The sequence below is a fragment of the Balaenoptera musculus genome, chromosome 12 (assembly GCF_009873245.2).
Source record: "Balaenoptera musculus isolate JJ_BM4_2016_0621 chromosome 12, mBalMus1.pri.v3, whole genome shotgun sequence".
Classification (NCBI taxonomy): Eukaryota; Metazoa; Chordata; class Mammalia; order Artiodactyla; family Balaenopteridae; genus Balaenoptera; species Balaenoptera musculus.
The window spans coordinates 35,853,378-35,876,066 of record NC_045796.1 but is presented as its reverse complement, the minus strand read 5'-3'; the positions used below and the strand labels follow the sequence as shown (position 1 = coordinate 35,876,066).

The following is a 22,689-nucleotide window of genomic DNA, read 5'->3' as shown; positions in this document are numbered from 1 at the left end:
GCAAGTTCTCCTCCTCCCTTCCTGAGTAGATAAAAAGAACCCAAGGAATGTAGTCTGAGTCTTTGTACAAGAGGTGTCTGATTAGGATGGGAAGGGACGGGGGAAAGGATCTTTGTAAACATCCTAAGGTCAATTTAGATATAATATTCCTGACGTAACGTTTGGAAATAAGAAAATAGTAGTATATTGCACAGGACAGGAGCTCTAAAGCCTGTAGATCTAGGAAAAGGCCAAGAGCAAGCTTAGGATTTCTTTTACTGAAAACAATACCATTTTGAAATATGGTGCTGTAAGCAGCTAAATCAAAATTATTAAGAACTAAGCGGTGCTTTGATTTTAAGCTTTCAATATGCTAGAAATTAGAAGATTGTTAAGACTTTCTATAGGAAAATATTCAAGTAGCACAAATATATCTATGCTTAATAACCTCAGTGAAAGTTCACCTTTGAAACTATTGACACTGCCTCAAATACCCAGCAAGGTTACTCTGTCACCTCATGTGCTGGATCTTTAATTGAACAAAGTCACAGAGTTCCCACTGTCCTTAATGTGGTAAGTTTCCCATTCTCTTATGATTCAGAATGATGTCAGTATATTTTAGTACTCCTATGACCTCAGACCTTAGACGCCTGTGGCCTTAGACTCTCTTTGTTTAAACATGTGGATGGGTGATATTGCTTATTTTAAATCCACAGAAAGGCACGCAGTCAGATTCTTATTCTGGCCAGCCTTCTGCGGCAACTGGCAATCTCCAGGTAACACTGGACAAACAAACCCTGACCTCATGCCTTGTGTACATCAAAGAGTTATAATGATCTGCTATCAATATGATATTACCAGTTTAGTGGAATCATATATTTGATTTTATTTTGTCTTAAATTTGACCATGAGCTGATTTAAAAATTGAAGAATCTTAACTTTTGGAAATTTAGCAGCAAAACGGTGACCTTGCATTTACTTGTATCACTCACTACCTTTTGATGGCATGTAGTTCCTGCCATGCAATACAGAAGATGTAGACAGGTGCTGCTTGGCCACAAACTAAATGAGCACATACTGAGCTGCTGAAGATTTGTTTCGTACAGAATTCAGTCTTGTTTTCCAATTTATGAGCAATTTGTTGATCTAAGTTTAACAGGACCCTCATTACTGTTTGGTAACAAGAAATAAAGCCTGAAGGCGGTATCCTTAGCCCCTCCGGCCTCAATTCACAGACTCATTTCATGCCACCCTCAAGATGTTAACTCTTAGCCCTCTCCACAAAGACTAGTATAATTTAAAAGGGGCAGTCTCTCCTATAGCATATTTCTAAGACATCCATCCAACATTCCATTTCTGTCCAGAGCTTGATGTAAATCCAAACTTTTAACATAGATCAGTGGGATTCCCTTGGAAGCCAATTAGACTTGCAAGATCATGTCGATGCATCCTTGGCCCTAGTACAATCAATAGCATGTGCCATTCTACCTAGCACTGAGCCTCCAGGGCCCAGCCCTGATTCATGTGTGTTTTCAGACTTGTGAGCATTATGTGCCCATACCTCAACGTTTAATTTCAAATAGAATAAGGGAGATTTCCAGCAAGAGTAGGTCCAGACCATTTCAGGCTACTTCTACCATTTTCAGTACCCATGTGGACACCTCACTGACGTTCTAGGAATTCATCATGAACTGTTTGCCTTTGAACTTAATATCTTGCCCATACTACAAATGGAGAGCTTACAAACCCAGAAATCTTTGTGTAATCATTTCTTAACCAAACTACTTAATTCACAGACTTTGGGGCAGAAGTACCATCGTTCATCAGATAAGAACACATTTCAAATGAAAATTGTCAAGATTTTCCAATGCAGGATATTTTCTCTACCCTTCCTAGCCCAAACTTACTTTCTTATCCACTCCTCAAATTCTAAACCACTACGAAGATGAGTCGAACAGTCTTAATTTTAGGCTCTTCCAAAGAAAAAACAAACACACAGACAGCCGAGTTAATTTATGAAACACTGCTGCATTTATCTTGGCATTTATCTTGGCAGATTTCACTTCTCTCCTGTCTAACTTTTGCATGCTGACTCTGTCACTCAGCAATTCATGGAAGGAACAAGTCATTTCTATATATTAAGCACCTTGAGGGCGACTGCATAGAATGATTGCGGTGTTCCTTCACACTTCCTATACAAGTTTCTTTCCTCATATACAATTTATTTGCTGGGTCTCTGAAACCGAATCCATCCCTTTACTTTAAACCTGAAGCAAATGGAGAGCCATTTTTATAAGAGCAATAAACGAAAGTGGCTGTTCAGATACCTTACTTGAATTTGTCTACACACTGAAGTACCTTTTTGTTAATACAGACCCTTCATATTCTAGCAAGCAGCTTCCTGAAAATCTAGGGCTGCTTAAAATTATACGACCAGGAACCAGGAATCTCCCCTTCCCCCCACACCAGCCCCTGCTCCTGGGAGTATGCCAGCAGTTTTGCAGGATTCATTCTGACAACTGTTCTGGTGTAAATATTTAGAGAAATCCTTTCCATTAGAGATGAAACAAAGTGTAAGTAACTGTTCCCAAAAGATATATCTTATTAATGTTTGCAACAACAGGCCTTATGCTATCTGATGCACAGATTCCAATATTGTACACTGAAGAAAAGACTAAGGGAAAAAAGAATCCAGATAGGAAGTAGATTGAACTCTGTGTAACCTGAACTGAAAAATATTATACGTTATCACCAGAGAGATGACATGTTTTAATGTGCACAGAATGTAGGGGAAATGAGTTAAACTAAATTGAAAATAGTAAAAATTGGCTACTAGTGTTTAATAAAAAGTGAGGGGCAGTTACAGATTTTTCTATCACCCTGTCAGTTCAGTGTAGTTCTTAGCTATTTCTCCATATTCCCAACAAAATGAAGTAATACATCTGAGATCCTATCTGATGTATGTTCTGGTTTCTGTGTTGTTATTCAAGAACTATTAAAAGGGATAATAGCTAAGCTCTAATACTTGTATCAAATATCACTTGTTAAAACAGGGTGGTAACCTAGCCTCAAGGGGTGGAAGCGCACCAGTGTTCCACATCTGCACGTTACTGTTTGCATGGCATTTTCAAGTGTTTTATATACTAGGGGATTACACAGCTAAGTCATTTAAAACATCAGAGGCTTCATTGACTGAATTTCAAATTAATTCTACTGTATTGATGATTACTGTGATACTTGACTAGAAAAGGTATACACTACTTATTATTTCCTCCTTCGCTTGATGATTTAAGGCCTACACTAAAATATAAAAAGCCAAGAATTTTACTTATACACTCCTTTACACTACTTATTATTTCCTCTTTCGCTTGATGATTTAAGGCCTACACTAAAATATAAAAAGCCAAGAATTTTAATTCAGTTTCTTTATTGATAAGTCACAATCTAAGATTTCTCATTAGTATATGTAGTTTTTTCTTCTTTACAGGAGTAAGATTTTTCTTTTTACTTTACATAGAATCTTTTTTCTGCTGAAAAGCATTTTAGAGAAAAGATGCTATATAAATAATGTTGTTAAAATATCTACAATGGGATTTTATTCCTCCTTGTTTTGCTTCTAACTTATAGTGACAACCATTCACTGCTGAGTCTCCAGTTGGATCCCACTTGAATCCTATATTTGTTGATGATTTTGCAAAGAAAATAAAAAGAGATTTAAGGGAGGTGACATGGAAACTTCATAAACTTCATTGTGGGAGAATAACATCTTTCTCGTTGCCTTTTTACAATCTTGATCTTTTTGAGTTTGGACTATAGCTAGAGAAATGCCACATTAGAGGGTAGGTGGGTTGATTTCTCATTAACACTCTGCTGTATAATTTAGACAAGTCATTTAGTCTGTGATTCAGTTGCATCCACTATAAAATCTGACTCTTAATCTTTCATTTATTTGAAAGCAAGAGACTGATCTTGAAGTCCCTGCAACAGTAAGATCAAAGAGCTTTCCCTTTCCTTCTTGTAGCATGCTCTATCCTTAGACAACTATCTGTCAAAACTTCAAGAATGTGGAGTTAGAGCTTGAATTCAAAAGCATGAGATTTTCTTTATACTTTCATGGAGTTTTTTAGATCATATTTTTAAAAAGCTAACAAATGAAAAAGAAGTTCTGTTGGGGGGGAAAGTACAGGGAAAATTGAAATTAAACTTAGCCTAAAATAACATAAATTCATTCATTCATTCAACAGCTATTTATTGGACGTTTAGTATGTGCCGAGATTACAAAAGTGAACAAAACACGTGATTTGTAGCATGTCACAGTCGTTAAGGAAAAAAACAAACAAACCATGAAACCAGAATTAAACAGTATTTGGCCTAAGATAAGTGAAAACTGTTAGGCACTCTTTCTAAGCTGTATAACTTTTCTTTTTAAGTCTTGTTTAAATAGAACTGGAAATCAGATTGTTCACAAATAAGCTTAATGAACACCCAGATTTTTCTCTGGAAAACAAGGATACTAGACATCATGTGGGGAAGACGCAGGAAGGTAGAGGAAAGATCAACTGAAAACACTGGAATTTATTGGGCCTCCCAGTATTTTCTTGCTTGAAAATTTATGACCGATGAATAGGAGTCATGGCTTAGCATGACGTTTGTGACAATCATAGGAAGTTTGCTATGCAAACTATAAACGTGGTTGGCATTGTTAGGTAAAGCTTGTAATGGAGCGGCATGGTTTAGCTGAGCGAATTTCCTTTTTTGGCACTGAATAATTTCTATAGTTGAACTTTCACACTAGTTCATTAACTGGAATTACTTTTATCAAACAAACATTAAAATATTGTATGTTTAAACATTAGTGCATTTTTGTCCATCTCTCAGAGGCATTTTTCAAACCTTTTATGGTAACCCTTGACCACTACATGGAACATACAATCCGATCTACTTAAAGCACCAGTTGGCAAATGCATGTCAACAAGTTATTTGGATTTCTTATGTGATCTTTCCTAACATCAATTGAAAGCTTTAAATGTCAGTTGCCAGAATTCAGAGCCTTGAAAATAATATGATCCAGCTCTTTTCTGTATGTTATTACTAACTGGTGAAGGATTTTGCATAAGGAGAGGTGACTATCAGGTGTTTTTATATATGTTATCTCATGCAGCCTTCACACCAATCTCGTGATATATAGTTAACTATTTTAGAAATGAAGAAACTGAGGCTTAAACTAATTAGGAAACGGATCAAAATGACATAGTCAGAAAGGGTAGAATTAAGTGTATACCCAGATCTTATGGCCTAAAGCACAGCTTTCCCCATTACACTCTGCTTTTCATTAAGCCCATTAACGGAGAAGGCCAGAGGAGGTTTAAATGAGGGAAATTCTCTTTCTGCTACTGAGACAGAACTACTGATGCCTCCTTAGGCAAGAGAGTAAACTGGGCTAATTGACAGAAGTGGTTAGTTGGGAAGTATAATGAGAAGCCTTTAAACGGTTGTTAAAGCAGGGGCCTGATAAGATCACAACTACTGTTCTTAAAAGTTCACTGTAATTGCTCAATGGGAGCAGAAGTGGGGGTAGGAAATGAAAGATGTGAGCTCTGTTCATAGGAAAGGGTGATTGATGAGGGTGGGGAGGGCACCCGGCTCTCTGGCTTTAGCCAATGAATGGTGCCATTTACTGAAATAGAAGATACTAGAGAAAGAGCCATGTGGATTAGGTGTACAACATGTTTTATTTTATTTTATTTTTTTATAAATTTATTTATTTATTTGTTTTTGGCTGCGTTGGGTCTTCATTGCTGTGCACGGGCTTTCTCCAGTTACAGCGAGCGGGGGCTACTCTTCGTTGCAGTGCACGGGCTTCTCATTGCAGTGGCTTCTCTCGTTGCGGAGCATGAGCTCTAGGCACGTGGGCTTCAGTAGTTGTAGCACGAGGGCTCAGTAGTTGTGGCACACGGGCTTAGTTGCTCCGCAGCATGTGGGATCTTCCCAAGCCAGGGATCGAACCCGTGTCCCCTGCACTGGCAGGCAGATTCTTAACCACTGCGCCACCAGGGAAGTCCTACAGCATGTTTTAATAGGTAGGAAGATTGCAGGGAATAATGCATGCAGCATAATTCCCTCACGTAACTGAGGAAGGAAAAAGAGAGGCAGAGAAGTGAATTACTTGACTGAAGTCACTTTGCAGTGGAGCCAAGAGTAGAAACAACTCCTTTGGCCATTCTGTAACACCAGACACCACATGGCAGATGGTTCCAAGGACTGACGTTCCAGAGAAGTGCTCTGTGGATCTTCTGGCAATCTGATTTCTTATTTGTTTAATTAATGGTCGTTTCAAAGAGAATTATTTGTTCACTGGATATTTATTTCACAATCTCTTCATTTTCTTACTCCATGAGATCTAAACATTAAAAAGTTTCTATAACCTGTTGTCCTAGTCTAACAAGACTCACAATAGGGCACAATTTTTAAAAAACAAACCAATTATACATACTCTCATCAAATACAGTTGTCAGTTTCCTCATCAAATATATTCTTATTCTATTCCTGGGAATGGTTAGGTTCAGATCTGGCCCTGAGATGGTGAAGTACCATTATGCCCATTATTAACAATAACATATCAATATAATTTTGTACAGCTTATAAACACATGCATATTTGTACGCATATTTGTCTTACAAGTTCATGGCCATTCCTGCATTACCAGAATCCCCATTCATCTCCTGTGAAGTTCCTACTATTAGTTTAATTTCTTTGAGTTTAACAATAAAGGCATGTAAATTAGGGGAAATCTTTGTTATGGATGAGATGATTCTTATTGGTTGACAAGGTGAATTGGTGGCTCTTTAAGGTTCTTTCCCATTTAAATACCCATGTGTGAACTCATCCTGGAAGGTGGGGTGGGGGAAATTCCAAGGGGAAAGGGTACCAAATAAGCTATTTTAAAGACAGAACAGAAATGCTTTTAAATCTAAGAATAAAATTCTAAGCCCATGGCTCCCCTGATAGTCCTTATAAGCTAAAATAAATTAAAAATAAAGATTCATAGTGATACATTATTTTATAAAATATTAAGGAAAACAACTTACCCATTTTGCTATTTCACTATAATCATTTATTTTTGTTATATATCGAGTAATGAATTAGGATCTTGAAATTTGCTCCCTGATTAATATTCTGGTGATACAGTATCCAAAGTAACATGCCTATAGAGGGTATGATGGAAGATGAACCAAGTTGGATCTCTTTTTGTTACTAAAGATTTGGCTGTATAGTCTCAATGTAGAGTGATCATTATCATGGACCACAGGAACATTTATTTCATCCAGTGAGGAAGATGGAAAATCAGAGGAATAACAGTCAGGTGTCTCTGCTCCTACTCTGGGCAAGATTCATGACTAACTTTCCAGGACCTGTCTCCACAATGACTAATCACGAGGAAATGAACATCAGGGAATGATCTTAAACACTGGAAATGTAATGGGATATTGATGCTGTAAGAAATCACGCTTAGCTTCAGCATTTTAGTTCTCTTTGGTTTTGGAGAACTCTTAGATTCCATACGTAAATGCGTGCACACTCAGGTGTAATGATTGAACTGCCGGGTTGCAAGCATTCCCCCCAACTTTGTTTTCTGAACTCCTATTACGCATGAACAACTTTTCCTAAAGTCCCATCACCTTTCAAAACCATGACGTTTCCTTGTTACCGGCACAGCCAACTCCTTGGCCCGCTATTCATGCTTCTTATGTTTAGTCTTAACTTTCTCTCCCCTCTAATCCTCTCCATAAATTTCACATTCCAGTCAAACCAAAAAAAAAAAAAAAAAAAAAAACCCTGAAAAGTGCCACTAATGCTAGGTGATCCTTGTCAATGCACCAAAACTCCATAAGCCTCAGCTTTTGTTTTTGGGGGGATTTGGGTTTTTTTTAATACAATGAAGGGGTTTAGGGTTTTATTCTTTATGATGCATTATGAACCTGTTAATGTGCCTTGTCCTGGGCTATGTGTTTGGGATACAGAAGGGAGATAAGACAAGTCCAGGCCCCAGGACCTCAGAATAAAACAATCATTTTCACCTGCTTTTCTCCCTCCCTCAATCACCTATCCTTCTAGTTTGATATCTGAATTCCTTTATCTCAGTTAACCACATCATTTTATGCCTGGTCTCCCAAATTAGAAACCCCCAACTCAACATTTACTACTCTTTCATTTTCCCATTGGAAATTGATTGTCAAATCCTGTCAATCCTGTCCAGTCTTCTTTGAAAATAACTTAAAAATCCATGCTCTCTTTTTGCATTCCATTAATACTATTCTAATTCAGCTAACAGCAATGCCAGGTACAGAACACAACATCCTATTGACTCTCTCAACTTTTAGTCTCTCCTTCCCAGTGATTCTTTTCTCCACCATCATAGAGGATTTACTTAGAACCATATTAGATCATGTCACTGATTTGTCCATAAACAGTTCATCCAAATTACGTGTAAGATTAAATTCAAATCCCTACCCAGTTTCTCCTTATTTCTCAATATCCAGCTGAAATGTCAGGTCTCCCAAGTAGGTGTTTCCAGGTGGTTAGTTGTTTCCTTTCTCCCTGGCCTTGTACACAGTGTTTACCACGCTGGCTTGACCTTGTTTATAGTCTCTAGCCATACTTGGAACTCCTAGGTCTTATCCATCTTTTCATCCAAAGCACCAAGCATTGTTTGACAAACTGTCTGAAGGAAACCAGAAAGCATATTGGGTGTGCTCTATGGTAGTACAACTTTCTGAAAGACAGATTAACGTTCACTGTGGGAGATGTTTTAAGATGTTCAATATGAGGGGATGCAGTAAAATAATTATGTTGGCTGCCCCCAAATATCATAAGATTTGTTTTACTAAACATGATTAAATAGACTGTTCTGGGGAAGCTGTTTGAACTAAATCCCTCTAAAGTTCCAAAGGTTTATGATTCTATCAGCTGGAAGCTAATTAACTGTGTGGATGTCAGTGTTCTCATCTGAAATCTAAGGTCCCATAAAATTCCACAGTTTTATATTCACCATTATCCCAAATGTTCTTTATATATTCCTACATAAACATTCCTGTTCATAACATTCCCTCTCTTTCCATTCGTCTAAGTTCTTCTCTTCCTTCAAGTGCCATAACTATTCCTAATCGTTCTCTACAGTCTTCAGATACCTCAGCCATCAGTTATTGCCCCTACCTTTTAATTTCTGTTGTAAATTTCTAAACTATGTATTTACAGCCCTCAGAATATAAACAGACTATTCTACTAACTGTATTGTAGAATTCTTGAGCCAGGGACTGTGTTTCGTCTCTCAGTCCCTACTAGAGAATTTCCAGTAATCACTGAATAAATACTTAGTTGTGAGGATGGCCATGATGTGATACTGAGAGTGTGGTATTTGTATCACCTGCATCACATTCACCTGGGGTGCTTCTTATAAATGCAGCTACCTAGGCCCACCTCTTCATTCCCAAATCAAAATCTTTTGGAGTAAAACCTATGCATCTGCATTATTAACAAGTACTCCAGGTCATTTTCACATACAGTAAAGTTTGAGAACCACAGGCATAGACCTTCACGTTCTCTATACCATTCTGGTACCATTTCCATGGCATGCCTGACCTCCTTCAGTCTGTTTAAGCAGTTTCTTGTCATCAGTGTGTTGCTAGAGTCCCAGAGGACTTCTTGCTCAGAATGTTGTTTGAGACCACCATTGATACCCATTAAAAGCTGTGTCTGCAGTCCTTAAAATGTAGCCCCTCTCTATGACTGTTCGTGAATCCTTGGCTCCTCAAGTTTCCCCAAATCTGTGTTAGAAAGAAGCTTCAGCATCTGCCCTCTCTCCTGTCTCCTTGCTTGGAGGCTTTTGAGGAGTTGTTATTGACTAAAGCTTCCATCTACCTTGAATAAGAGTCGAAATAGTACAAGGATGTGTTTGGTACTTCTTGAGTAAAACAAAATGTCTTACACTTACTGATCTGTAACGAGTACCTGTAAGAGTGCTAGGTGCTCACACATGGTCTCACTTAATCCCCCCAGTGTCTATCGAGTAGATATTTTCAGGTTGCAGATGAGGAAGCTTAGGCTCAAAGAGGTTAAGCAACTATTGTCTAAATAAATAATCAGACTCTTATTTGTGAACTCTTCGACACAGATTATTGGTTTTTTTCATCTTTGTATGTTCACCAACTAGCCCAGTGTCTGGATGTTAGAAAACTTAATTGTTTAAATGAATAGCTAGATGAAGAGGTACCTTCTGGTTTTTCAGTTAGTAAACGTCAGAACTCCGTTTGAGTCCAGAGCCAGTTCTCCACCGCCCATTTCCTGTGCTCCTCTAGGGAACATGCAAGGCCCATTTCTGAATGAGGGGGTACCACAGTGAATCATGCACATAAATACAAAAATGCATCATACTCACAAAGGTGCATGTCAGCTCCTGTTCTGTCAGCAATTTTGTGAATCTAGGAGAAAAATCCACTTATTTTTTTCTGCTCAGGACTTTAGATGTCACACATAAAGCTGGATTTATTTAATGGTATACCCACTATTTGCACATCTTGTGCCTGTTAAAATATTACAGGTCCCTTGCCTGCTGTTTGCTTATGCTAAGACTTCGGCCATCAGATATGCTACTTTAGCATGCTACGTGGTGAGAAGATTTAGGTTTATTCAGAATATAACAAAGTGGAGCTTGTTTTTAGCACAAACTGAAGTTTGTTTCGTTCAAGAATGTGAACTTAGTAGTTACAGAATCACACCCATGCAGATTCATTACCATTAAACTATCACATTTTCTGTTTATGTTGATTTCTAATTAATTCTCTCCTTAAAAAAAAAAAAAAAAAAAAAAGAATGGCTCTCTCTCAGCCAGACCGGAGCACATAATGATTCCCACTGTTGGATGAACACTGTTGGATCTGTCTCATGAAAAACGCTGTTATTACCGCCCACTAACTCATCAACAGGTCCTGGCTCTCTACAGAATCTGGGTCTCCATTACCCCTATCCACGCCTTCTTATCCTCTATTCACCTCCGCTTGGGAACATGGCCACTTGGAGAAGGGGAAGCTTTTCCCCCAATCAGCAACAGCTGGAGATGCTGATTCAGTACCTTACATTTTACACCCGTAGCAGAGTACTTCATGATAGATTTTCTACTTGTAGTTAGGAAAAAACCCCACTATTTTTGGTTCTACAAATGCTTTTTGTTGCAGTTTCAGCAGTAGTATCAACTATAGCTATCTGGTAGCTCATAGGAAAACTAATACGGTTTTCACTACTTTTGAAGAATCAACTTTGGAATTAGCCCTTAGGTTATTTAATTCATTTAATGGAAAAAAAAAGAACATAATAGTGGGATTCTAAAAAGAAGGTTATAAGTGAAAACTATAATGCTGTTGCTCTAAATTATTTAGACTGTGTCAGTAGGCGTCACTAATGGCAAGAATTCAGAAAAATACAAAAAGGATTATATTCAAGATTGCAAAATGTTTTACTTTTTTACTCTTTTTATTTATTCTTATGACGTCTTACATATTTCATAACTTTCCTGTTTCTTCTCACCACCACCAACGCCCCCTCCCCCTCCACACACACACTCCAGTACAAGAGAATGAAAATTTAAAACCCCAAAGCAAACTAAAATTACTGCTAGAGGGAGGTGGGAGTAACAAAAGAGAAATAACATGTTCCCAAGAGCAAAGTACAGGTAGATCAATGTACAGTCTCTTCCAAGATTGCAATCTGAATGTAAATTCCCAAGTTATGTCTAGTTAGAACATTATCCTCTAATATAAAAATTAATAGGAAAACATGTTTTCGTGGAATACAAGATGCTGGTTCTGTTCCATGACCCATAAAATTAACAAAAATTAAAGTGAATAACTAAATCAGGCAAAAATGTGTTCTTTCCTTTCCTTCTGATATCTTCTTACCAATGCAGAGTCTAAAGGTACTCGGTAGATAATCCCAGCTATTTACTTTGGTCGAAAAGGGTCTGTAGGATCTGGCTCTAACCTCCTTCTCTAACCTCATCTCATATCAGTCACAGCACTGCAGCCTCATTGGTGTCCCTTGTGCTGTTCCTCATGCCCTGTTCCTTCCCACAGTCTTTGCACTGGCAAAGGAACATGCCCTGTTCCTTCCCACAGGCTTTGCACCTGGGGTGCTCTCCCACAGGTTTTCATGGCTGAGTCCTTCTCACCCTCCAGGTCTCAGCTAAAGGGTAAACTTCTTAAAGGGGCCTTTCCTGACCAGCATATTTAAAATAGCTTCCCAGAGTTATTCTCTGCTTTAACCACCTGTTTATTTCCTGCACAACACTCATCACAGTCTTTAATCATTTAATTTTTTGTTTACTTGCTTATTAGCCGATTAACGTCATGAGATCGGGAACCAGATGTCTTATTCATTCCTACGTTTTCTGCACCATGTGTAGTGTTGGGCACATAGTAGTTACCAGAAATTTTTGTTAAAACCTTAATACTAGTCTCCACTATATATATATATATATATACACATATATATGTACACACATATATATGTGTGTGTATAATATATATATAATCTATGTATATTAAATATATATTATATATAATATTATATATACTATATATAATATTATGTATATAATATACATATATATATATATACACACAATGCAACCCACTTTCATCTTTCACTTCTAGTTCTGATGCTATAGCCTGTGGATAGACAAAGCACAGCCATTGTCCACCAACTTGGCATCTAGTTCCAAATATTCATCGTATCTTAGATTTCAGGAATTCTATATCTGCCATCATTTGCTAGCCATGTTCTTAATATTTTGAGCTGGCTTGATTTTAGTGGAAAGTCTAGCTAATTGCTACTTAATGTTAGGTCTGTTTTATTGCTGTGGTTTTATTTTAAAGTATTTATAGAATATAAATATTAGACTCCCTTCAGGAAATTATTATTCAGTAAGAGAAAAAGAAAGATTTTCCAAGTTTTCCAAGAAATAGTTTCCATTAAAAACAGTATGTTTCCCACATAATAATGGTGGAGCCCTAACTGGGCTGTATTCAGCAGCTGGTGAATACATTCCTCTCTGAGACTGTTAGGAATTTTGTGAACCCATTGGTCTGGGCACAAACTTTCAGAGTATCAGAAGCTGGTTCACTGGGACAAAAGATGTGGCAGACTCAATGATTTTAACTGCTTCAGGTCAGTTCATGTCTGTGCTATTGATTTGACAAAAGACCAAATAGAATGTGTGGGTGTCATGTGTCTAATACGGGCACACACACATACACACACACACACACACGTGCACGTACATTTATATATTTAAATAGCATAGGTGAATTTTAATTCATTTAATGATTAAAACATTGGTATATGAAGACATTAAAATCATCGGATGATACACAGTACTTCAAAAATAGCAAAATCTATACATGTATATATATAAACATGTTGCTCTTTTAACAAATTATTAGTCAAAAATAATAATAGAGGACTATGATAGACCTCTGTTCATTCAGGTATCATTGTTGAAGAATGTAAAGGAGTATTGTATACCAGTAAGCGATTATATTTATTTAAGCAGCTTTTGATATTTTGCTGTCTATACCTAATACTCCCAAGTTGCCCAGATGGTTCTAGAGATCTTAGCCATTGTCAGTTCTGCCCTAAAAGCTTTAACCTATGAACAAATAAGAAACATTGACTCTCAATATTTTCTGGGGTTGATTCAATAGAATTTGAAAGAGACTGCCAAGTTATACAAGTTTTTAACATTAGATTTTTCTTAAAGTGAATATTGCCAAACATTCCAAAGGAAACATGAAACATCTCTTTCCACGACCAAAAGATTATATTAAACTTAAAAATGATTCTGTAACAATCAAGTCCCAAGATCTGATAGAAATGTGCTGTCCTAACTTAGGCAAGAAAAAAGTCTCCATTTTCACTAGGTGAATGGATAACTGAAGTAAATGGCACCTAGAAAAGCTTTCTTTATGTTATTTTGAATGACTTATTTCCTAATTAGGCATCCTCAAAATGTATGTGATTTAAACTTGGTTTCTGTACTATGTGTTCATAGATATAGTTCACTTAAAATCAATTATTATAGGTACTTTCTGTTAAATATTTACTGCTTTAACATCGTTATTTTTTTAAAAAAACACAAATAAATGGCTTATATTTTATATTTTTTGCTTTCATCCATTCAATAATCAAAAACTCTTTAATGAAGGGACTTCCCTGGCGGTCCAGTGGTTGAGACAACGTGCTTCCCCTGCACGGGGTGCAGGTTCGATCCCTAGCCGGGGAATTAAGAGCTGGCATGCTGTATGGCCAAAGGGGGAAAAAAAAAAAAAACAACTCTAATGAGGACCTATTCAGTAAGCAGCTACCCTGTGTAGAAGCTGAGAATTATCCGGAAAATTACGAAGAAATTCTCTAGACCGACTATATTTCTGCCTTCGAGAAGCTTCCAGTCAATGCGAACATCCTTGTAAAAGGAGAGGACATGGAAGAAAGGACAGATGTACAAGTAACTTTGATTATAGAATTTCACCTGTCTCTTCTCCCTAACCTGTCTCCTAAGGCCACTATATGGAGAAGAGCAGACAGTGAATGTTGTGAAGACAAGAATGCTTTAGGGAGAATCTGTATGTTTCATTGGTTAAAAATAAATTTATCAAGTTGGTTAATTTATTAACTTTTGATTATCTGAATTATAAAATCCATGTTACCTTCATGTGTTTAGCACTTCCTTTGAACTTAGTCGAGCCTATTATAAACCTAAAGTCTGTTAAATTTTGTACTTCTGGAAATTCTCTAGCCACAGATAAATGACTCTCAGAGGTAATTGACAGCATGCAATAATGGATTTCTTCTGCATAGCAATTTACAGTAGGTGTTAATATTTGCAGTTGGGCTGTAGAAAGGGATTAAAGTAAGGGAAATCCTTGAAGTTTACACTTAAATTATTACAGAAACAGAACTTAGATTCCAATGCTGCAGTTGGTTTGGTATATCATAAACATTGAAAATAACAAAGATTGTGTATTTTCCAAATGCTCTAGTACCATTTAAAACTCTATGTTCTGCACATTTTATCAAAAAAGTTGAATTAACTATCATGACAATAGCCTTTAGGAACAGTTGCATCAGTTACACATCACAAGATTCAAACAGAGAAATAGTAGGAAGACTTGCCTAACAGCTAGAGAAATTGAAGTCACTTACACAGGGAGTATCGACAATTCAGACACTGAAAATTGGTTTAAGTTATGCATTAAGGTATACTCTTAACATTTAACTTTCGTATACAAGTTAAGAAAAGATACTTTCCTCTTTCCCAATTTTAGGAAAAGATATCCAAATTTGACCATGTATTTGAAGCATTTGTAATCAGAAGGTCCCAATTTAAAGTTCGCATGAATTCTGCCCATTTTTTCACTTTATATTTACCCATGTTACACACCTAGAGTTTACTTATATATAAACAGATTGGTACCAGATATCAAAGATCTAGGTTCTAACCTTTGATCTAAGTTCACTATTTGTCCAGCAGTTTACAGCATTTCTTTGAGTCCTCGTTTGGGGTTCCAAAATAAATAATTGTGATAGCTTCTACCCTTACTAACAGCAGTTTCCACGGTTAATTTAGCCTTCTATGAGATGCATGCAAAAGTGGTAAAAATTGAAAGCAGAAGTGGTATAGAAACACAGAGAATTACTAAAATTAGCTGATAATATATCTTTTCCTTATTTGGACTACTATTCCTTCTTTTGGCATCTTCAGCACCTCCCCCCTTCAAGATCTCTTCTCTAATTAAAAGACTCTCACGTACATCTCTAGCAACCATCACGATATTAAACTCCATCTACTAAGCGTCACGTTTTGGACAGTTCACAAAATCTGCAAAATCAGTGATCCCAAACCACGTTTATATTTGTAGACCTTCTTATTCTATGTACCTTGCCACAGCCCTCCAACTGTGGCTTTTATTCAGCCGTCCCTTTCCTTTCTCTTCACTGGCCACAACGTAAAACACAAATCCTCTTACTTATTCAGTCCACATTCTGGTGGTCAGCATATTTGATTGAGTCCACCTCCTAAATATCCTTGGAACATGCATCCCTCTCTCACCACATTGCACTGTCTCTGCTATATTTTAAGCTCTCATCAGTCTTTTTACCTTGATCCTTACGTTAGTCTCCTAGCTTCCATGCCTGCCATGCTGCCAGGGAAATTGCCTTTCTGATACAGATGGGGTCGTATCACTCACCAGATTCAAGTCCTCCAAATCTACAGAATAATTTCTTTGTCAGAGCCCACAAGGGGTTTCATAATCTAGATCTATCCTGTGCTTCCAATTTTCTTGATGTGCCTCATACCTCCATTCACCACTACTTAAGCATCAGTTGCATGGAACTCGTGCCAGTCTCCTTGATGGGGTAATTGTGGTGTTCCTGCTTCCAGCCCCATCATGGCCACTTACATGCTCATAACTTCAACACATTTTCTAAGATTAAGTTCAAACGTTAGATATTCTGTGAAACCTCCCCACCACCAACCCCTCCAATGCTCATATAAAATAGTAGTACAAAACATTGTTTGCAAAAAAAGTGATTCAGAAATAGAAAATGAAGGTATAACTAGAGTGGGGAAAAAAGAAGCAGCATGACAAAGTAGAATTCTATTTTCTCTCTTAGAATTATAAGATTTTAAGACTGAAAGGGCTGTTACAGTCAATCCAGACCAAAGTTTTCTGTGGTTTCCATATAAAAAGTAAAAACTCTTGCCTTAAGATGAAGTTTGGGAAATTTCTATCTAGTTGTGTCATACCAACTGCATAATTTGAGTGATCCTTGTACAGGGTTCAAGAAAGCAAAATGTCATGCTACTCAACTGTAAAAGAATCTAGAATCATGGAATCTGAGCTTCATAGTCTCAATTTTTCTTACTTCCCACAGCATAATACTTAACCCTTCCTGAAGAAATAAAGTTGGCCATTATTTGTACCTGCCCATATTCAAAATTCCCTGATTAAAAACAAACAGAAATTTTCTTTGCCAGTTAGGACAATCATATCTTCTTTAATTTTTCAAAACTCTGCTTTGTCAAAAACTTTTGTCTAAAAAGGCAAAATATGGGGAAAAAAGAGTGATTGTAGTACCATGTGTGAGTTGAATGTGCTACAGTTCATCAGCAAAAGTTTTAAAGAGGGAATTAAGCAAAACACTTCGGTACGTCTCATAATTTGGGGCAAAATTGTTACTAATCCTGGGATCCATACAGAGGTCTCTCTGGCAGAAGTTTCCAGACATTCAAAACCCAAATTTTTAAATAAAATTTATTTCAAGATATATCAGTTTTTGAGGCTCAGAATATGTAAGTCATATTTATTTTCATAACTGATCAATTTAAAGTTATAATTGACAAAAGTCTCAAGGTACTTAAACTTACAATTGTGTTCCTTTGAGCAATTGCATTTCAGAGATGAGACAGATTGATGTGGGTCAATCCAGTCCATCTTCATTTAAATTCAGTCACTTACTTTCCTGAGCTTGGAGTGATTTTCTTTCAAACTGAGGTCCTATTTTCCATCAGTAATTCTTATGAAAAGGTTTTACAGGTTTTGACCTACACCTCTCACTTTTTGAAATGGGTCGATTAGATTCCGAACACATGGAGCTCTCCTCACCCCTTTCTTTTTTAGGGTCTTTCCCAGATTAAAATATGTACACATTTTCTGTAAGTCTCCAATGCTGGAGTTCCTGGCATGAAAAATGACCCTGTTCCTTGGAAGGCAGTATTCATTTACAAGTCCCCCAGGTCCTGTAATGTCTAAACCTCCTGTGCCACTTTAGATGTCCGCCCCACCCCGCAGAGGAGCATGTACAGGAAGAGCCGACTGCCCTTCCCCCACACATTTCCTCAGTTTATTTACAAAACGTCTTGGAATGAGAATGAGCTGCTTGTGGTTCCTGTGGCTGATTCAGGGATGGTTTCCTCCAGGCAGAGAATGCTGGCCAACCAAATGACCTTTCTGCAGCTAACCCGTGCGCCCCTGTGGTAAGGCTGATCGGGCTTATGGGTACCCCTTCTAACTAAGCCTGGTGGGATTTGTTTTTGCAGTAAAGAACTTAGCAATAATCAGACATCACTGTGAAGACAGACTTAGTAATTGCAAGGTCCCTCCCTGCACCAACAGTAGTCAGAGAAGCATGGGGATGCCTTTGCACGCTTGTGCCTCAACCTTGCTTCTCATAGGGTCAGGATTATTCCCTTCTGAATTCCTGAAGGGACAATAAAGCTATTAATATTGTATATGAATAGAGAATACATTAGGAGAAGAAATCATCCCAAACACCAGCTACATGAGAGATGCACCTCAGTCAGCAATTTTCCATCAGCTCACACATAGGTGTCTATGACCAGTTAATAGTCATTAAAAAGGTTTAAAGTTGTGAAGATCTCAAGTAAACATGAATCTTCCAAATGTTTGTATTCGTTCAGACTTGCTAATGAATATTCTCACCACACATATTGGTGACTCTTAGAAACCTTGGGATTCTCAGGGATACGTGTAGTAGTAGCCCTTAGAAAGGACTGGTCGTGTCCTCACCAAATATATATTTCACTTAAGTAAATGAAAGATGAGGGCACAAAAACTATAAGACTTCTCTCCCAAAAGATCAAATATTGAACATAACTTATAGTAAATATTATTATAAATACTTACATATGATCCACGTGGAACTACTGACAAGATAATTCACATTTTCACCGTTATATCAATTTGAACTGATAAATATTAAACTCATGTGAGAAAAAATGTTTCAGGAAAGCATTGGCAGGGAGTGAGGTGCTGAATAGCTACATAGTTGCAGAATCAGTTTGCTTTGAATCAAAGAGTGAAATGGTGTTCTCAAATAGACCAGAGTTGAAAAAGATATCTTAAAAATTAGTGTCATTACTCAGATTAAGCCCCAGTCTACGTTGTCATCCTTATTTGAAGACATTAGAGACATCCACCACATAAATGAAAAGCAAAACTAATATGTATTGATTTCAATGAGTGAGCACAAAATACCCGTCTCTGATCTGCCAGGGTGCTAGCTCAGTGAGGATACTTCCACTAGGTATATACTATCTATAAATATTTTGAGGCAATATATTCTTATTTTTCAAATGCTCAAAGTTTAAGAACTTTGAAATTAAAACAATATATGTATGTATTAAAGGGAAATACCAGATCACAGAAAAGAGGGAAAAATTCCCAACTCATTCACCCATTACCACCAAATTGAAAGCTAATAAAAGAAAACGTGTATCCTGCCCAGAGAATGTCATTGAACTTCTATATCTATGATTTAACTTTCATTTTTGTCTTTCTACATTTGTCCCCCTAGTGCATCCTAACGTCAGTCAAGGCTGCCAAGGAGGCTGTGCAACGTGTTCAGATTACAATGGATGTTTGTCATGTAAGCCCAAACTATTTTTTGTTCTGGAAAGAATTGGCATGAAGCAGATTGGAGTGTGTCTCTCTTCATGTCCAAGTGGATATTATGGAACTCGATATCCAGATATAAATAAGTGTACAAGTAAGTGTCTACACAAAATTATGTTTTTATCTCATCCTTGGGGGACTTTCCAGATTTGAAATGGCCTCTAGCCATATTTGTAATATTCAGTGTTACGTAAATAATAATATTTACCTGACACTTAGGCTAAACCATACTTGAACTTAGCCCTCAGGGCAGGAAGATTTTCACTGCTATTAAAAAATACTCCAGTTTTGAGGGGTGTTTTTTTGTAAAAACAAAAACTGAGAACGTGGTTATCATTCACTGAACCTGTAGAAAGGTACCGCAAGCACCAGTGCCACCTGAGTTCCCACCACCATCACAAAATCCAAGTATTTAATGACTGAAAGAAGTAATTCAGCTATTTTCACTTCAAGAAGGATTCCAGTACAGCAACTGAGGTATTTATTTATCAGTTGGAATTAAATGTTGGAAACACTCTCAGATCACATCTCATCTGGACTGAAAGTTTACTCTCCACACTGTAGACCCAGTAACCTTTTGAAATGTAAATTAGGAAATATCACTACCCTAGCATACATCACATGTGGCCCTGCCTTCCTCTCCATACTCAGCTCCTACAACTGCCCCTCAACCACTTTGCACTAACCTCACTGGCCTTCTTGCAAGATCTTCCCACTTCAAGGCTTTGGAAATGACTGTTGTATACTCACCGTCCTGGCAGTTTGGAAAACTCTTTGCCCACACCTTTGCTTGGCGGGCTGTCTCCTTTCATTCAAGATTCTGCTCAAATGTCACCTTCTCACAGAGGCACTCCATGACCGTCTTGTCCAAAATAATCAACCTCTTCCCCTCATCAGTCATTTTTTATATCTTTTTCCTACCTTTTGTTTTTGTCGTTATTTTTTCCAGAGCACTTATCACTCTGGAAGTAGACTGCTTAGTTTCAAAGACCACTCTGCTCTGTGGTCCTGAGCTAATTATCTAACCTTTCTGAATCACAGTTTCCTTCTCTGTAAAATGAGAATCATAATAGGGGCTACCTCACTGGGTTACTGTAAGGTTTAAATGACAATATTGTAAAATACTTGTAGCAGTGTATGACATACAGTAATCACCATATAAGGATCAACTATCATTACTGTTTATTGTACCTCCCCTCCTAGAATGTAAACTTTGTGAAGTATGGGCCTTATCTCTCTTTTGTATGCTGCTGTCAATGTACCTAGAATAGGGCTTGGCAGACAGTAGGCAGTCAAATATTTGTTGAATTAACAAATAGACCTCAAGAACAGCATGAAGGCAATACCCTAGTACGTTTCATTCAAGTTCTAATGAAACATTTTCACTATCATTTAATATAAATAGATGCTTGGTCTTATAAGCATTCTTGTCAAAATTTTTTTCATAAGGCAATAAATACAATAATTTTGAAATCAATGACTGGTGTACATCAACTAAATGACTATGGAGGAATCTTTAATTTGGTTTGGCAAAATAATTTTGAGCCTAAATGTTTGTTTGACATATAAGTTGCATGTGCCTGTGTTGTAAGCATACAGAACTGGACCAACAGTAAATAGTTAACTGATGCTAATGGAAGCATATTTCTCTTTTCCTTTTTCGTTTTCAGAATGCAAAGCTGACTGTGATACCTGTTTCAACAAAAATTTCTGCACAAAGTGTAAAAGTGGATTTTACTTACACCTTGGAAAGTGCCTTGACAATTGCCCAGAAGGGTTGGAAGCCAATAACCATACCATGGAGTGCGTCAGTATTGGTGAGGAGGAGCTCTAAGACTTAGGAGGGATGAGAAACACCAGAGATAATGTCAGTCTCCATGGAAATGCTGCTCAAAGTCCTGTCTCACAAGAGCCTGAGGGACCACCTCTAAGAGGCTCGCTCCCTCCTTCTTTACAAAGATACCATCCTAATGGGCCTTACTATCGTGTATCACAGTAAATTTAACACCCTGTGCATGCACCGTTATTTCTTAGGGACCATCGATAACTGTTTCGACTATTGTGATCATTACAGATTTATTCTGTATCATTATCTAATGAAGTTTTACTTATAGTAATTTATATGTATACACGCACACTTACATACATATATATATATATATATATATATATATACATACATACACACACACACAAATTTGATCTTGAACTAAATTTCCACCTTAGGTTAAGAGTTTCCACCTAGATCTAATGTCAACCAGTGACCAAACTTATTTTCCAAAAGGAGGAAACATATTCTCTGGATACAGCCCTTTAATACTCAGTAGATGGATCAAAGACTTAGAGAACTGGATCTGATATGTTTAAAAAAAATCTCACTTTTTTCTCTCACACTGCTTTGCTGAAACGCCCTGCTTGCACAGGTATTCAGAGACAAGGAGAGGATTTTGGACTTAAACTGACAGAAGCACACAGTCCCAGGGCCTGATTAATTGCAGGCTGAGTTTCCTGGAGGGGAGGTTCCTCAGACAAGTTGTTTGTCTAATTACGGATCACTGTCAGGCTATATTTTCCCTGTTTTAAATGGTGTGCAGCTACTACAGCTACGAGCTTGGTGAACAGTTGGGGAGCAGATGCTAAACCAAATGGGGAAACAGCATACTAAATCTCAGAATCCCCTGGGCAAGAGCTGCAAGAACCTTTTGATGCTGTAGTGCTGTTGGCAAATGCACACAATTGTCCCCTTGATTCAGTACAAGATAGTCTCCAGGACACCCCTGGGCTCCCCACAGACAGATCCATTAGAATCTTAAGTACTGGAGTAATAACTCTAAAGTGGTGGTTTAACCATTTCAGGTCCACATGAGACATTTATTTCTAAACAAAGTTTTTGTGAGAAGGAAACAAATAGATGATATTTTAAAGATAATCTCAGAAGCATCTGGAAAACAACTTTCCTGAAACAGCTCATGGCTCAATTTGGTTCAGTCTTATTTTTTCCTCTAGTCAATAAAAACACAGAAAAATAACTTAGAAATAGGGTAAAAGGTACATGAGAAAGCACTTGAAGTTCATCTCTCTGTAGGTCCTGAGGGCTGATGATTAGAGGTGATAACTTCCAAACTGTGGAGAAAATAGGAAACAGTTCTGAAAATATTCAAGGACAGAAATTCAGGATAAGTTG

The 22,689-nt window shown here is 37.4% G+C and overlaps 1 protein-coding gene across 3 annotated transcripts in view; it reads left to right on the top strand.

The window, feature by feature from the left end:
• The window catches only part of RSPO3 (R-spondin 3), a 75,666-nt gene that overhangs the window by 11,582 nt on the left and 41,395 nt on the right, over positions 1-22,689 (top strand). For all 3 annotated transcript variants that reach the window (XM_036872068.1, XM_036872070.1, XM_036872069.1), the window contains exons 2-3: positions 19,408-19,599; positions 21,176-21,322. In XM_036872068.1, coding sequence (XP_036727963.1) covers positions 19,408-19,599; positions 21,176-21,322 — 339 coding nt within the window. The remainder of the gene's footprint in view (positions 1-19,407; positions 19,600-21,175; positions 21,323-22,689) is intronic.